This window comes from Sinocyclocheilus rhinocerous, unplaced genomic scaffold (assembly GCF_001515625.1).
Source record: "Sinocyclocheilus rhinocerous isolate Xijiao unplaced genomic scaffold, SAMN03320098_v1.1 scaffold926, whole genome shotgun sequence".
NCBI classification, from domain to species: domain Eukaryota; kingdom Metazoa; phylum Chordata; class Actinopteri; order Cypriniformes; family Cyprinidae; genus Sinocyclocheilus; species Sinocyclocheilus rhinocerous.
Window position 1 is genome coordinate 707,976 of NW_015648536.1, and position 19,228 is coordinate 727,203.

The following is a 19,228-nucleotide window of genomic DNA, read 5'->3' on the forward strand; positions in this document are numbered from 1 at the left end:
TTGCGCATGCACCGCTCAGAAGTGACGAACGCGGAACCGCAGGGGAGAGATCAAAACAAAACAACGGTCACGAATTAGAAGTACAAAACAAGGATTTGTAAAGAAGAATGTCGGAGAATTTCGATATAAGCAAAGAGGAGACTGGTTTTCCTTTGCTAACGTAAGGAAACTTTGCTTCCTTTGCTCCTGTTAACAAACGTTGTTGAGACACACTTTTTTTAATGGATGGGTGCTTTTTATTTAAAGGTGCCATAGAATGCAAAAATCACTTTTATAAGGTGTTTGAACACAGTTGTGTGGCCGCAGTGTGTGAAAACAACCAGCCTATAATGGTAAAAATCCACCCACTCATTGTTTTATAATCCCAATAAATCATAAACAGTCTCTCCACACTAGCAGTTCCAGATTTCTCACTACTATGACGTCATACTTGGGGAAAGTCCCGCCCATTTGTGATACTCTCTGCCCTATTAGCATATACACAGCCCTGAGTGAGAATCAGCAGTCCGCCATTACTGTTTTCTTGCTGTAGATACAATGTCAGCGCCAAAGAGCCATTAAAAGTGTCGTGTGTTAATTTTCATTTTTGGGTGAACTAACCCTTTAAATAAGATACTTTGTATATTTATATTACATATTTATATGAACTGTACTATTACATTTTTTTAAAATGGCATTTTTATAATTGTCAGGCCAATTCAATTCAATTCAAGTTTATTTGTATAGCGCTTTTCACGATACAAATCGTTGCAAAGCAACTTTACAGCAAATTAGGTTTCTACAATATTTAGTGGTAGCCTATAGCTTAGAATGAACTTACAGCTTAGTGGTGACTGTCAGTTAATAAACATATGGCAGAAATGTACGGAAAAATCAATTAAAGACGTAATCAAACAGACGATGAACACTATTAACAGCAATTATTATATGATGCAATCAAACTTATAGCAAAATGTGGTAGTTCTGTATGTTGTTTCATGGTTGGCATCATCTGAGGTCCTCTGAGGGGTTGGCATCATCTCTTCTCAGGTGTTCTGGATCCAGACAAGCATTGTAATGTAAAATATGCATAAATACATACTATACATGCATGTATGTGTGTGTATCATGTTTGAGATTAACTGAATTAACCCCAAAGAAATAATCAGATGTAATCACAATTAATTTGTTTAAGTATAAAAAAAATAAAAAAAAGATGCTCCACAGCCACAATCCTCAGCAACAAACAGTGGGCTTATATTTGAATAAATGACACTTGTGGACTAATCTGACCTGAAGCTTACCGTTAAGTACTCTTGACTCCAGGGAGTCTTGGGTATGGTGATTACATGGAGGTAGACAAAACTAGTCTCAAAGGGTTAGGTAAACTCAGATTGGGGTTGAACTGTCACAACAATAGATTTAGAGGGCCACAATTTAGCTCCAAGCACAAAAAGCCCATGATGTTCCAAACCCCACTGCCGTTTGGCCAGAAGAAAACATCGAGCTCTACTCATGGGTAAGCACAGGGGAAAAATAACTGGCAAATAGAGAAAGCTTTCAAAACTCATTACTGTAAAAGGACCCACACTCCACTGGTAAAGGACTGTTTACTGAGACATGTCTTCTTCAGGGTTTACTTTATATGAGTTAAAGAGTAGATGACCCTGTCAATACCGAGGGCAGTATTACTGAGTTTATTCACTTGAAACAGACTCTGTTTCACTATGACTATGACATAATTTCATCTTTCTTCAAACATAGATGATGCTACAGTTTCTGATACCCTTGTTGCTAATTTACTTTTTTAAACATGTAGTGTAAGTAGGGCTTTTTAATAGATTCATCAAGGAAAAAGCAGACTCTGCCACCTTTAGAGATAACAACAGCATGTGTGCCATAAGGACGCACAAATTAAAACCAGTCAAAGACTGTTTGGTGGCACGAAGACAGTTCACTTCCATGCTGAGACACATTTTAGAGGAACCCAGACGGCAATCGAGCACAGAGTTAAATTTTGTTTATAAGGAAAAGCCTACTTTATTCAACATATTAAATCCTGCTCATGCTGCGAGCTGCTCATATGTTGTTCTGGGGTTTGTCTATACTGGTTTACTGCATGGCTTTGGTAGAGTTTTGAATCCTAGAACTAACCAATGGGATAATGATTATGCACATTTCTATGAAATACAGTTTAAAGGGATAGTTCACCAAAAAATGAAAATTCTGTCATTAATTACTCACCCTCATGTCGTTCCAAACCTATAAGACCTTCGTTCATCTTAGGAACAAAAATTAAGATATTTTTAATGATATCTGAAAGCTTTCTGACCTGGAGGAGAAGAATTGTTGACTAAAGTCGTTATTTTTATTTATTTATTTTTTTGTAAAAAGTATTCTCGTAGCTTTGTAAAATTATGGTTGAACCACTGATGTCACATGGACAATTTTAATGATGTCCATACTACGTTTCTGGGTCTGGGAACATTTCAGTTACATTGCTGTCTATGGAGAGTCAGAAAGCTCTCAGATTTAATCAAATCTGATATATTAATTTGTGTTCCGAAGATGAACGAATGTCTTACATCAGTGTTTCTCAACCCTGGTCCTGGGCGCCCCCCAACATTGCACATTTTGTATGTCTCCCTTATCTGACACACCTATTTCAGGTCACAGGTTTGGAGCGACATGAAGGTGAGTAATTAATGACATAATTTTCCTTTTTCCGTAAACTAACCCTTTAAGAAAAAAAAAATCTAATCAGCCACTCAAATAAAAATACCAATATATTTACATCTTCCAGTTCCACTTCTAATAGTATACCAAGATATTTAAAAAATGTGTTAAGGTGCAAAAATCCAACAGATGGTGCTGAAAAATAAATTTTGTAGCTATACATTTTAATTAGTCATTTGCATCAAATAAACTAGGTTATCAACATGCCACAGATCCACTGCATATTCTATTCCAAGGCACTATATGCATCCTCACTATTTGGCCTCTGGTTGCTTAGTCACTAGAACATGTTCAGACCCAGTTTTGGAAGCAGGAATACTATCACAGAATGCCAGGAAACTGAGTGGGATTTCAGAATCATGCCAAAACCTCCTTGCACAATCGTATTGACTATGCTGAAGGAAGATTTGTAGACAAAATCACAGCACCTCTGTAGATAACAAAAAATTAAAAAAAAACTAGGACAGGCTATTAAGACTTCAGGCTTCTTTTTGTCAATTATTTTTTTGTCAATTATTTTGAAAACATTTCTAACAAACCTTCAAACATACTTTAACATGAGCACCTTTCAGCAAAGCATAAAAAAACTTGATTTTTGTTATTATTAAAAGGATAAAATACTGAAAAAAACAGCTTCAAAATATGAACAGACAAAATGCCATTAGCATGAATACAAGACAAACCAAACAGAGATTATCTTAATATAGGGAGATGAGAGGGTCTGTATTACTTACTATTGGAGAAAGCGTAACGGCTAACTTGGATTACATGTGCCGTAATAACCAATCACATTACAGCCTTGACGTCATTGAATTTCAGTCAGAGTTGTGCGACACTCAGTCGGCGTTTACGGATATCATAGGAATGAATGGGAAGTGCCGTAAACTGAATCCCACCTGTCGCCAAAAAGTCAGTGACTTCTCTTATAAAACAGCATTTTTTTTCGTGGTAAACTCTAAAAATAGTTTAATCCAAAAGTATTGTTTAATGTAAAACATGTTGAAGATTAGCAGATGGGCTGTCGATTCATTAAATGATAAGCCGTTTCCTCTAAAAAGCTGTTTATTCATCGTAGTGAAGCCTCTCCTCCATTGACATCCATAAAAAAAAAACGGCCTCTGGTCTCCTTTCCCACGTACTGCCAGACCGGAAGCCATTTTCGGCTAATGGTTGCAGGCTTTTTCGGCTAATTGTTGCAGGCTTGCCTTCTATTGGCTTTGAACCAAATACTTCTTTACTGGTAGTAAAAATCCTGAGCATTAAACAGAAAGACGTGAATGCATGGTGAATCTAAATGGGGCCCAAAGTGTGAAAAAGTGAGTTCATTAGCAGTCAGACTTTGTCTTGAGTATGGAAGACTTTCTGATAGACCCAAGAACTCTTCACATGACATGTTTTCATGTTTTTTTCTGACAGGACCTCATCCATATTTCATCAGAGCTTCACAAGCCTTTGTTCTGTCCATTAACACCATGTTCTTCCAATTTGTTTGCCGCTCCTCCCCACTTCTAAGAGCTAAAGAAAGTATCAGCAGAGACAATGAAGAATTATGCTACGGCTTCAGTTTTACCAGATAATCTGTAAGATCCTCAAAGCATAAAAATCCACTGCAACAAGATTTAAAACCATAAAATGCTTTCTTCAATAGATGTATTGTGCTTTGTGTCTTCAAGTGTTATGTTAAAGGGGTCATATGATGCGATTTCAAGTTTTCCTTTCTCTTTGGAGTGTTACAAGCTGTTCGTGAATAGATAAGATCCCTAAAGTTGCAAAGACTAAAGTCTCAAACCCAAAGAGATATTCTTTATTAAAATATAAGTCATTATAATTCGTAATTATGTCCCCACTGGACGCAACAAATGCCTCTTTTATAATGGGTTTTATTGGTTTTGTCTCGTTGCGCCGGGACACAGCATCACAGTATGGTAAGGGGCATAACGGTTCCGTCACACGCTTGAGGTATTCGGCCAATCACAATGCACTAGATAGCTGGCCAATCAGAGCACACCTCACTTTTCAGACCGATGAGCTTTGTAAAAATCGACGCGTTTCAGAAAGGCGGGGCATAGAGGAGAAACAATAATGAACAGTATGTGGAAAATAATGTGTTTTTTTAACCTTAAACCGCATAAACACATTTCATTACACCAAATACACAAAATAATGTTCTTTTTGAGCAACATCATATAACCCCTTTAACTGTTTAGGAATTGAATGCCAATTAAAAATAAGAACAAAGCATCTTTATACTAATAAGAAAAAAATGAACATTATCAAAGGTCAAATACAACAATTATTGTATTTTGTGTGCCGTTTTTGCTCTTTATCAAAATATATGGCCATTTTATCTTCATGCTGCAAACAGTGAATCCCCCACTGTTATGGCTGGTTTGACCTCGCTTTTACTGTCATTAGTGACAGACAGTGGCGGCTCGTGGGTTTTAAAATAGAGGAGGCACACTATTGGTCTGGGGATCCCTGCCGATTATTATTATTATTATTTGCTTAACCACTTTAAAATGGCTTTTTGGTTGCTTTTAGTCAGAAAACATAAAGAAAACGACACACATACAGCAAGATAATATAATTTCACTTGCCTGGCCAATCACTTGAAGCAAACAAGTGTTAAACTTGTTAAAAGAGCCGACTGCTGTAACGTTAGCCTATATCCAGCTTAGGCGTGTTCTCCCTTTGTTTTTAATTTGTATATACTGTTTGAATGACAGCTTGGCAAATCTGTTGGCGATGAAATATTCAATATCGCTACTCATAAGTAGGCTACTTGGTAGGCCTACATTATCAGCGCAGCGGGAGACGTTCAAACTAATATCACATAATTTACGTCTCTATGATGATTGGTTGATATACCAGAAAGGAGGCTAGCCTCCCCTACGAGGTTTCTTTTCTCAACACTCCTCAGCGTTGAAAGTGAACACTCGATGGTGATTGTCTAATTTTTTTTACCAACGGAGGCACGGGAGCTCAGCGCTCGCTCGGCCTCCCCCTACCCTTCTCTATCATTAGCGGTTGTAATTACATCAGCAGATTCGGCACATTCGCCATAGAAAAGCGGAGCTTTCCAACTTCAGTAACATGTTATGGTATTACAGCTGTGAAATTACAAACAAAAAATACACATTCTGAGACATGAATTGAAATGAATTGTGAATTTTATTAACATTAAATCGTCCTCCTCCCATTTTCACCTCAAAATTTTGGGGAAGCTCTGCCTCCCCCGACGAGTCGGCACTGGTGACAGAAACAAAACTGCAAAAAAAAAGTCACCGCTCTGACAATGAATCAACAGAAAAACATTTATGGTGCAATTATGCTTTCTGGAGTTTGTGCAAGAAAAGTTTTATATTGCCTTTAATACAATTGAGTGCTGGATGCAGTCATCACAACACTGGACAATGTAACTGCGTAGCCTTTGAAAAACGCAATAAAACTCTAAATAAAATGATCTAGACTGTTGGCTTGGCAAACATTATTTAACTGCCTTTGTTCTTAACTATGAAAGAAAGAAAAAAGTCAAATCAGCTGGCAATGGATTCATTATTTTGTAACTGTACAATATAAGCTACTAAGAAATGCAATTACTGGTGCCTTTTTCATATGAAAAGCAAATTTCATGTTGCATTTGAAAGAGATGCTGGGATGAGAATCACGTTGATTGGTTGGCCTGATGCATCCCAGTTTTATTCTAACTTGTTTTAATTAGCACTATCTTAAGAAGCGTCTTACAGAGAAATGATTTCATCTCTTTATACGACTCTAACGGCTGTTAGGCCAACAAGAACATCCCGATTTAGCCAACTGTACAGGAGCTAATTGAGGAAGCCCAATTTAGAGCCATATTTAAAGACATTACTGATCCTCACTTAGATAATAACAGAGTAGATGTGTTTAAAAGAGCTGTGCTGAATCAAAGTCAGACCTCTCACAGCTCAGCGACAAGTTTAGCTGCTCACAATACAAGATTCACATGTGTAAGGCAGCCTATATCCTATAGCATGAGGCCATTTAACCGGACATTTTGCCCGACTGATTTATTTGTTTGTTTTTGACCACACTTACTCTACTTTTGTGGAAGCTGATTTCCACCAGAATGAAACATGACAAAAAGTTTAAAATAAGAAATAAAGTCACACTGCAAGATATCAAGTCACGATTTGGGTCACTATTACAATATTTTTTTATACTTTGCTGCAGAAGGAGGCTTACAGGCTTATTTATACATTCATAATTAATATATATAGTACTACTCAAAGTTTTAGGGTTGGTAAGATTTTTTTATGTTTTTGAAAGATGTCTCTTTATGCTGATCAAGTCTGCATTTGATTGAAAATACAGTAAAAACAGTAGCATTTAATATATATAATTTATTATTATTTTATTTTATTATTTTAAAAACAGTTAAGCTATATTATGTGAAAACAGTGATGCATTTTTCTTGCTCTTGTGCCATTTTTTCCAGAATGTTATAAATTTGCCACTTTTGATCACTATAATGCATCTTTACTGAATAAAAGTATTTCTTTCAATAAAATCTTACTGTCCCCAATTTTTTGAATGGACACATGTTCAAAAGTCTGATTTAAAAGATCACAAAAATTCTAAAACATACAAAAAAAAATGGCAGTCAATGTCAATGATTCACTTTTTCCCTTATTTTCTGTCCTAATTTTACAGGACAATTGACATTAATTCTAAATGTATTAAACATGGTAAAATGTGTTAAAAATAAATTAGGTTAAACATTGATATTTCATGACAATTTATACAGGTCTAGTTTTGTGTCAGGTTGGAGGAAAGAATCAATCAACTTCCAAGCAATACATTATGCGCATTATAGTTACATGAAACAAGAAAAGTTCACCTGTGATTATTGTCCGTTAGTCCTTAGTGTAAGAGACCTTAGAATAAGGAGTCTCATTAGAAACAAACTTGCATGGACCATTCCAGAGGAGGATCCAGGACAATGAGAGGGCGGTTTGTCCTTGAACACTGATAATATCAAGTGTAAATAAAAGCCTGCAGTCTTCGTGCTCTCCGCTATGCTGCTCATACATATGTAAGATTAGAGAACGGTGATTGGAATTGCATGGACAAAACACATAAGCCAAGGTCACACAAACAGATAGAAAGAGAGTGGGACAACAAAAAGAAATCAAATAGCATAGCGCACCAGAGAGATTACACTCAATAGGAGACACAGGCCACAGACCTCGCTTACTGCTTAAAAAACACCAGATAACTTCCGTTTGCTTTTGGTACTGCATTTCTGATGTCAGTAACGGAAATGTAGAAAAGCAAGTCACCTTGAAGCATGGTGTTAGCAATCATAACAGCACAGCAATATGCTTGGATTTAACATTAAAGGGATAGTTCACCCAAAAATGAAAATTCTGTCATTAATTACTCACCCTCATGTCGTTCCAAACCCGTAAGTTTCATCCGTTCATCTTCGGAACACAAATTAAGATATTTTTGAGAAAGATGTCTCTTTATGCTGATCAAGTCTGCATTTGATTGAAAATACAGTAAAAACAGTAGCATTTAAAAAGTATTATAATAAATATGTATTATTTCAAATGTAAAATAACTGTTTTCTGTTTTAATATTTTTTAAAAATGCCATATTTAAAAAAAATTTTAAATGCCATATTTTCCTGTGACGGCAAAGCTGAATTTTCAGCAGTCATTACTCCAGTCTTCAGTTTCACATGATCTTTCAGAATAACGGAAATGTAGAAAAGCAAGTCACCTTGAAGCATGGTGTTAGCAATCATAACAGCACAGCAATATGCTTGGATTTAACATTAAAGGGATAGTTCACCCAAAAATGAAAATTCTGTCATTAATTACTCACCCTCATGTCGTTCCAAACCCGTAAGTTTCATCCGTTCATCTTCGGAACACAAATTAAGATATTTTTGATAAATTCATTAAAGTCATTATTTTTGTTTTCTTTGCGTACAAAAAGTATTCTCGTAATTTCGTAAAATTACGGTTGAATCACTGATGTCACATAAATTATTTTACCGATGTCCTTGCCACGTTTCTGGACCTTGATCATGTAAGGATCCTTGCTGTCTATGGAGGATCAGAGAGCTCTTGGCAAGCATCAAAAATATCTTAATTTGTGTTCCGAAGATGAACGAAGGTCTTACAGGTTTGGAACGACATGAGGGTGAGTTATTAATGACAGAATTTAAATTTTTGGGTGAGCTATCCCTTTAAAAAGATGTTTGCTTGGAGCTCAACAATAACATTTATCACACCTGTACTTGTGATAGTCTCACAGTCTTACATGAAAAGGTATGGAATAACCTTGAACACATAAATAGAGTGCTTTGAGGACTATAAAATGAAACCCAACGCTGGAAGTGCTATTCCTGTCCATGATTGTCTTTCTGCATTATTAATGTCCTTTTTAATACAGCTGCTGTTAAACTGTTCAGTTCAAATGCCTGGATTTTCTCTCTCTCTCTCTCTCTTCTCCAATCTGTCTTTGACTCTCTTTCTCTTAGTCTTTGATGTTTCAGGAGTGAGGATTAAAAGCTCATTGCAGAGGAAAAATTGTGCCCTCAGCATAATTTCTAAAACCATGACCTGAGCGCTAAAGCCTCTGTAGATGTTACAGCTTCTACAGTTCAGATCCCTTCCCAATAATATGAGCTTCGGGGCATTTTCAATGCAAACACAAATTATTTTGTTTTTAAATTAAATCGAATGCCAAAATTGTGACAAAGCCCCTCATTAGTTCAAGAAATCACATTGGAAGTTTCTTCTGAATGCCAGACAGGATTGAGTAGATTATGTTAGGATTCCAAATACAGAATTTAGTAAATTAACCATTTAAATCAAATGAAAGTTTTTGTGATTTGTATTAAGTTTTAGTTTATTGATTACCATTAGAGTGTACTTGAGACTAGTGTTGTTTTTGGCGGCCTGTTTTAATTTTAGTTTTAGTCTAGTCTTTGTGTGAAACTGTCATTTTAGTTTTTATTAGTTTTAGTCACGTTCATACTCTTTTTAGTCTAGTCAAGTTTTAGTCAACTAAAAGTCTGAGCATTTTAGTCTAGTTTTAGTCGACGCCCTTTATGTTCACGGTTTATATTACATTTCATAAATGCTGTTACTCCGTTCATGATGCAGTCTGTTTTTTTTTCTCAAACATACTTTCTCTTTTGCTGCTGCTAAATAATTGAGCATCACGGGTGATAAGCTGCAAATAAACAGTGATTGTCCACTTCTTTTGTAAATCCCATAGCACTTTTCAAAGTCTTTCATAAATACTCTAAGAAAATGCTTAATTAATAATACAGAGACATGTGACTCTCTAAAGTGAGGGTTCAATCTAAAGTGAAATCTGAACTTTAATCACGAATGTTTTCTATGATCAACAGTCTGTGGATATTTGAGCTCACATCTGATACACTTTGGAGTTTGTCTGAGGTGAGACAGAGCACGAGAGACAAAAACTCTCCTCCACAAATCTGGGTCTCCTCTCCACAAAAAAGTATGTCTTTCTACATTAGGAGCATGACAGCATTTTTCATTTAATGCCTGTGGAGGTTTGCAAAATTTAAGCAAAAATCAGCAAAAAAGATTTTAGCTTTTTAGCAGCTTTTAGTAATTTACCCAGCAGCCTCAGATGCACCAGATAGCATTTTTCCACTGAAAAGACTAAATTAGTGATGCACCAAAACCAAAATTAAATTATTTATTTAGCCAAAAACTGAAGACAAAAATAAAAATTTTGGGTCATTTAACTGTTCAGGGTGTTGTTCACAGGGGATTATTAACCAGTCGTGCGGAAAAAAAATTCAGCAATGAGCCAACTTTCAATATTTCAGCCAAACAAAGCACACACATTGCTCTTGCCTCACTTTTGGTCATGATGAAGTATATCCACATGCTGACAGGTTTACTTGTTGTAGCTTATCCACGTTTGGTGCAGATGACAGCCAAAAACACAGTTTCTGGTTTCTGTCAATGATTAGTCCTCCAAAAATACTTCAGCCAAATCAAAAACTTTTTTTTTTCAGCTGAATATTTTCAGTTGCATCACTAACTGAAGCACTGAGTTCTTGTTCCAGAGTGTAGCTTGATATGACAGTCAGAACTGAGGATTCAATGCAATCAATTGACATTTGCAAACTAAATCATTTCAGATGGACAAAGAAAATAAAGTGGTCATTTGTTCAAGACCAGCAGCTTTTAGGGATCCACAGGAAGCCAATTTTTCTGGTCCAGTACTGTCTACTATTGAAATGCATTGAATGGTTGCAGATTGGGCATTGGCAGGGGACAAAGAGGCTCACTATGCCTGCATCACTCAGTCCACATGGGACAATCCAGCCAGTAACACACTCGGCGCAGACAAACAAAACAAACCCAGAATTAATATTTTACACTGACCAGCACACAACCTTCTTCTTGTACTCCATGCCAGCCTGGGCAAATACATTATGTTCCCATCTGGGCCTGTTCAGGTTACAGCTCTGTTGACGAGTGGCCATATAACTCACCGTTCAGTGACCACAGGGAAACACTGTAATACAGCTATGCTGCTACAGTATTCCTCATAACACAGATCAGAGGACAGGGCTGTACAGTGCGACATATATGTCGCACGTGCTATGAAAAAACTGGTCTGTGCAATGAATAAATTTACCACTGTAGCACGCGTGCGATACAGTTTTGCATGTTCATAACACAGCCGCTTAATAGTGTGAAGTGATTTCTTGTGCTTGTTTGTGTGTGTGAGATTGATTATACTTGGTAGTTAGGGGTGTGCGATATGACGATTTTTGATCATGGACGATTAAAATGTCTCCACGATCTGCTTTTGAAGAAATATCGTTGTTTCGTGCTACAGCGCACATTCTATCAGCTGCAGTTCTGGCACCTCCCTCCGTCTCAATATAATGCACAACGCCATAAGCCACATGCATTCACACCAGTGTTAGCTCAGCAGTAGAGTTACTCTCACGGGACACTGCACTCATGCGCAATCTCAAAACTACATAATTTCCATCTGCTTTATTAAAGCAATAACGGTTAAACATTTAATTCACGTGCTGTTCTGCATGCGCTTTTTCTGAGCGTGTACTCATGAAGCGCGCTCACACTGAGAGCCTGTCAAAAAGCGCCTGATTATTGGACTAAAAGTTAACATACAGCCCTGGAGGACATGCACACAGAACCTCTTATGAGTAATCGTAGAAGATGTCTAGAAAGCAGGTTAGTAGCTATATTTATTGCTACAGTATATTTACTAGCTGTCACTGTGTCCTTTAAGACACTTAACCTCTGATTGCTCCAGGGGGGTTGTCCCTTTAATAGGGCTGGGAAAATAAATCGATGCATCGCGAATCGAGAAATGATTCAGCATCGATTCTGACATCGATCCACGAATCGATTCTGCATCGATTTATCGTCCCAGCCCTGCCCTATAAGTACACTTTGGATAGTAACTTCTAAAATGAGAAACATCAAACAAACAAAAGGGCAGGGAGAGATTTGTACGTACAAGCAGACATGATGTAGACAGAAAGCAGGTCTCACCTCATAATGTGCCACTCTCTGTGAATCTGAGATGAGCTGAGCGCTGCACACTTTGCAGTAACTGTCTGTGAAAAGGCCTTGATCCACCTCTGTTGACTTCATCTAAAACAACAAAAAAAACATTATTATATTTCAGCACTTTATTATACACTTCCTTCACTAAACACTGTGAATTTGAAAATGACAGGAGTCGAAACCACTGCACGTACTGCACTGCTATTTTAGACGTACTTTTGGGAAAAACAGTGTCATGAAAACATATGTCACATGAATTATTCATGAAGACGTTGTTTCTGTCACTTTAATTATTTCAGCATGCGTCACACATATTAAAACACCGAACCAGCATGAGGACATGACATGCACTCCCAGAACGGCTTATAAACAGACTGCAGGGGTTTTAGAGCAACAGATAAAACCTTCATATGACCTTCATGTGATGAAAAATAAAAATGAATACATTTAAATGGCAATTCACTGCAAAACACAAAAATAAAATACATGTTTATAAAGTTAACTTTAAATACCATGTGCTTTGTGGATGATAAGTGAACAAGTCAAGGGCCTAAAATTCCCATATTAGTTATTTGATAGTTGCAGCCAGATACATGTGGAGGGAAAAAGTAATAAAGAGATAAAGGAACAGTAGGAAACATTTTGCAATAACTAGAAATGCTCTCAGATTATAAGTTTTACTTTCGGCAAATGCTAAGCTTTACTTTAGATTGAAATTTTTGTGCGATTTATTTGTGTGTGTCCTGGGTAATGAAGTAACTGATCACTTTGTAGTTGCCCTTTGCACACTCTGCCTCATAGACCAATTAGAATGTCTTTATTACTGCCAATTACTAACAGCTGCACTGATGTGGAGACAAGATTAAAAGCCTACAGACTGTGTTTGAAAGCAGCTGCCATGCTGCACAATTGATTATTGATAGACAGCGGATTTGTATGAAGGCACTTCCTAAGGAAACTGGTCTCGGGCCAAAGAGAGGTGTACTATCTGGAAAGAGCTGTCTGTTAGCATCTCTATTCATCTTAACAGCACATGTGGAAGAATACAGCATGCTTGCTGCCATCTTTGCTCAAGGGCACACATTTACGCTTACACACGCCTTCCCATGCACACAGGATGGTGGGATATATATCTATGCTGGCATTAAAAAATGACAAGGCAACAGTGAATACATTGGATTCAGACATGCTTTGCTGCCTTTCGGTCTCAATATACTGTCTGCAAAGGAAGCATTCTTTAGGTTGCGGACAAGCAACAGTTTGAAGAAAATGCTGGTGGATTGAGCAGTTGGCATCTATGATGTGTTTCCCTAATTCTTTTTTTATATATATATTTTATCTTTTTGTTTTCTTTCTGTCTGCTTTATCACACAGACCCCTGCAAGAATGCAAACTATTTGTTTGAAACTTCTTGCTCGATAGTGTGATATCATGACACTTTTAAAGTTATTTTGATGTTTTTGGTGTTGTACTTGAATGCTTAAAAATTCATTAGACCAGGAGCCTTGTGGTAAAATTGAGTTCCAACTGAATTTGTAATTTAACCGAACACCAAAACTTTGATTGGCTAGTTTGAGTGTTTTAAAGTCCCTGTAAGACAAGCCAGTTCACCTGATGGCTATTTTGGTAATGATCTCGGGCAGCTACTTTTTATGTAACCGATAGACATACAAAATACAGCTGCTTGATCTAATTGAAGTCGAGATAAACAGAAGTAGCAACAGATCTTTTCTTCCGTGTTGTGAGTGAAAGAAATGATCAAAAGAGTAAAAGATTTATCTATCAGTTGTTGATTAGATGGAGGCAGACATGAATGCAGTTGATTGTAAGAAAGGTACGGGGTTTAAGCAGACTAAATGAAAGTCCGCCATACTTTAGTCTTGTTTCACCAGAAGATCAAGGTATGATATTCTGATTAAAAATTACAGGGTTCAAAACAAATGTTTAAAAAAAAAAAGGAAAATGCATGGATGAATCATTCACAATTAGATCAATAACATGCATTTAAAAAGTTGATTAAAAATTACAGGGTTCAAAACAAATGTTTTAAAAAAAATGGAAAATGCATGGATGAATCATTCACAATTAGATCAATAACATGCATTTAAAAAGATTGGTGAATTTTCATGCCAGCAGATTAAGACACTGGTATTTTCACATTTTGAGCATGGCCTGATTTGCAAATGCTAATGACTGCAACTTCTCGAAGACAGAATAAATAAACATACTCAATAGTTTCCAAATAGAGTCGGTTTGTTACGCTAAATTCATGCATACATAGATATCACACCATTACCATATTCAAGCTATTCAAATAAAATTATTATAATCTTTCATTCAGTAGCTCAAATCTATCCCAGGCTGTTGCTAATCTAGATATTTTCTAAATCTTCATCAGATTTAGAGCTCAGGTAAATCTTCAATAGTGCTCAGTTGCGGTTTCTAATTTTTTTTATTTCAAATTCTGACACTCTGATCTCATACTTTGAGGGGCATGTGGAAAGTACTTTGTTGTTGTAAATTGTGATGCATCTGCAAAACCATACACCAAGGATACTGTGCATGGTTTTTCAACTTCATTTTGTTTGTGGCCCATCGTCAGAGAAAAGGCAACCTTCTCCAACAAAGGACTGTAGACGTGCTGAATTCAGACAACAAGTTTGCACAGGCATTCCAGCAGCATAAGTTTGCAGAGATGAAGATAAAAAAACTATAAACGATAACCAGAGCTTTGCCTCAGCTGCTGTCACACAACATGGATCACAGAACAAAATGCAAAAAGCACTATACAAATAAAAATAACTTGACTCGAACTCCTCTGCTGATAAAAACAAGAAAGTCTACTACAGATTTTCAGACTGCCAAGGACCTTCAAACTTGCATGGAAAGCTTTAATGGAAAGTTCAGATTTTTTTGTAAAGAAGTAGTACAACTCTTTCCAACATTAAACTATTTCTTGAGCACCAAATTAATGAGTGCTGATTATAAGAATATTGGTAATACTTTAGTATAGGGACTAGGGATGCACTGAAATGAAAAATCTTGGCAGAAGCCGAACAAAATGAAACACTGGGCCGAAGGCCCAATACCGAACACGGTTTTTCACGTTTTTTTAATAAATTAATAAGTTAGCAAAATATTTTTTGGCCATTTTTTAGACCCCCTTCTTGAATCAGGCATGTATTTTTGACTTACAAATAAATGCAGCCTTGCTGAGCAGAAAAGACTTATTTTAAAACATTAGAAAATATTATAGTTCCTAGTCTGAACACTATGTGTAAATGTTACAATAAATGTTTTAATAGAGCTGTTGTAATTATTATTTTCATTATTATTTTCGTTTTTTATTTTATTTTACAGAGCAACAGTAAAATTACAATAATAACATTTATTAATGTTGACGGAGTTCTTGCTTTTTCTCAACTTTTATTTTGGCAGAAACCCGCAGGAAGACCTCAGTGCTTCTTTTTGTTGACAAATGATTCTCATTACGGATTTGGGAAGACGTTTGTTGCACGCATCGCATTGTCACATGCCTTGTAAAAATTCATAAAAATGTTACTGAGCAGCTGACGAGTAACACAGTTTCAGCGCAGATTCCCTCGTGCTTTGGACTATGAACCCTACCGCCGCGAGCTCGTGCAGCGCTGTTTGAACACATGCAATTCCTGCGTGTATTAGAAAACATAACATTCTGCAGTTTATTTAATTGTTTAAGGGCATTTCGCAATTTTAATCGTCATACAGTAACCAGCAACAACCACCCTTCCTCTTCTCATCGAAGACATGCGATGCAGTACTAGTCGTAGTTAATGGTTTGTTAATGGCGAGAATTGCACTTTATTTCATACTTAAAATAAAGTGTGACCAGAATGTTATTAAAAACATTATAACAACAATAATATATATTTAATATACATTGAACAGTAGTGTATGTTTTATTACATTTTCCACTGAACTGTATTTGTTAATACTTTTCCATGTAGTCCAAATCATCATCTAAACAAGACTATGCAAAGCCGAGTGAACAGATACCGTCCAATCACTCAAACTCCCAAGCCACACACGACTGCATTGAGTCTAAGAAGACGAAATATCATTTGGAGAAATACTGTGTGCATGTGTGTCCAAAGTGAGGAGCATGCATGTGGGCTGCAGCAGGAAGTGCAGAGAGGGCAGTGCAGTGGGCGGCCCTGACAAATGTTCTGGCTGTCAAAGGTGTGCTGTAATCAGTGAGGGGAGGTACTGAGCTGGACGCCAGCTGCTTCAAGGTCTTCTACTGTCACTTCAGCTGAAGAAAGTCCAGACACTGCAAAAACACTTTCAGATCTCACTCACTCTTTAAAACTGCAGGAAATAACTGTCGCTCCGCTCATAATCTCCATTCCAGCTTGGTGCTTTGGATTCTTTGACCTCGACCCTAAGGCCAAAAAGTGATATTCAAAACAACAGCACACTTATTCATGAGTATATTGCATTTGGCTATTTTTCCAGTGATTTAAAATAGGCTCAAAAGGATGCAACCAAACACAGCAGCATATTAACCAAGTCAGTACGTTTCCAATCCCTGCTGGTGCTTTAACAGGCATGCAAACACATCAGTGCTGGTTGCTGAGTAATGTCCTCATGTCCTACTTGAGCTCATTAGCATTCTGAGGCAACACATCCCAGTGCACAGAGAAAAGCAACTGGAATCACAGGGAGAGTGTCCTCTATACTAATAAGAAGAATTACCATAGGCAGCAGGTAGCCGTGGAAAAACAACTTTTATGGTTTTGTATTAGATTGTCCTAATGGAAAAAAACAACAACAACAAAAACAGAGTGAAATGAACAATAATATAGTTATCAATGAGTGTGCTGCAATCATACATTGTGAGTACGAGACTGGATTTTAATGAACTGATGCATGAGGGGTCTTGAGCAGGATGATATTCATTAAATTACAGCAACTCCAAACTGCTGTTTTGTTTGTCAAAACTGACTGATTGTCAATTGGTTTTAATACTATAATAATTTAATTGTTTGAATGACTATTAACAATATTGACTAACTATATACAGTATAGTATACATGTTACCAATGAAAAGTTTAGGGTTGGTAAAATGTTTAAAATCTTTTTTAAGGTTCTTATGCTCACAAAGGTTGTATTTATTTGATCAAAAATGCAGTAAAACAGTAATATTGTGAAATAATAAAATTACCGTTTTTTTTTAATATATATTTTAAAATGTAATTTATTTCTGTAATGGCACAGCTGAATTTTCAGCAGCCATTACTCCAATTCAGTGTCACATGATCCTTCAGAAATAATTTTAATATGCTGATTTGCTGCTCAATAAATATTTGCGAAAATAGTTGTGCTGCTTAATTTTTTTGTGGAAATGGCAATGTCTCTAATTGCACTTTACCTTAAAAAATTTTTTTTAAATAGTGACCCCAAACTAGGGCTGCACGATAAATCGCATGCGATATTTAACGCGCATCTTGTCAGAAAGCCGGTTCTGTAATCAGCGGTAAATCTCCACGTGCGTGCTTTCACATTGAGCAGCATTAACTACACAGAGCCGTTGTTCACTGACGAGCTGCGCATGTTTAAATATGAAATTTGTATGAATTTTTTAAATGTAATCAAATTTTCACCTAAATTATTACTTGTTTATACAAGCTTTTTTCTTTTCATCTAAACTCGATAACATTAGTTAAAAGATAAACTCTAAACAGAAGCATACATACTCAACTGAAAATTGGGACAAAATTAAGACAAAAGCTTATAGCAAAGTGTAAAGACAAAATATTCATGAAAGCACAGAGATAAAATGGGATGTACATCTCTCAGGAGTGTTACTGAACTCCAGTTTATCATGATCATTTCAAGAGCAGACAGAAACACAAGATCACTATAAAGCTGGATTTAAAAAAGTATAATATCAAAACCATGTTTTATATAACTTGGTGACACTTTGCAAAAGTTAAGTTCAGAATCAACATCCCTTAAGTAGGTCTATAAGCAACCAAAAGCAAACAAAACTTCAGGGTAAAAAACAAGATTTGTTCCCCTCTGCCTAAACAAAATAACACATCCTGAGTAGCTCCTCATTCTGCGTAAACAGGACTGACAGAAGAAGATATGTCTCAAGAAAATAAGATAAATAATGTAAAAGAAAGAAAAGAGAGTCTTGCACTGCTCAGCATCTGCCTGTTCTCATCTGCTAATCTTTCTAATGTTGTGTTGTATTCACACAGTTGTTTAGCCTCCCTGACAGGGCTTTGAAACTAACCTTGGAGTGCTTATGGATAATTCAGAACCTGTGTACAATATGTGCCAAGGTAAATAATGAGAGGAAAATGATGCTATTTGACTTCTCACCAACTCCACGAACAGCTTCATAAGCCAAATGCTGGGTGGGACGGGTCCAATCCTGACCCCCGATGGTTTACAAAATAAAGCGACAGAGGAGATTCTTTTACACAGCAGATGTTTCGATGCACAAGAACAAAGTATCTCTCTTGGCCAGACTCATGAATTTTGGATGCATCATGGACATGGGCTGTTATGTGGACATAGTACAAAATGCTTTTTCCACCATCCTACAGAAGAAGACAGTGGTGTTATGTGTCCAGGGGATGGGGAAAACATCTGCTGTCATGTGCAGAGGAGCAGTGATAGAATTTACTGTAGCGTGATGAAGGGATGCGACCTGTTCCTGACAGCAGATAATAAATTTGTCACGGTGGGTGATTATCATGGGGTAAATTAAGACGGCTTTATGTAATAATGTGGCCATGCTACAATAACCCAGCATCTAACTCATTTAAATGCAGTGTTGGTTGGTGAGCTAGACCTGTTTGCAATTAACTTACAATTAGGGCTGCAACTAACAATTATTTTGATGATCGATTAGTTGGTCGATTATTTTTTTT

The 19,228-nt window shown here is 36.6% G+C and overlaps 1 protein-coding gene across 1 annotated transcript in view; it reads right to left on the reverse strand.

Moving 5' to 3' along the window:
* LOC107709827 (zinc finger matrin-type protein 4-like) overlaps window positions 1–19,228 on the reverse strand; it is a 75,255-nt gene that overhangs the window by 50,584 nt on the left and 5,443 nt on the right. The window contains exon 2 of the mRNA XM_016514452.1: window positions 12,291–12,392. Coding sequence (XP_016369938.1) covers window positions 12,291–12,392 — 102 coding nt within the window. The remainder of the gene's footprint in view (window positions 1–12,290; window positions 12,393–19,228) is intronic.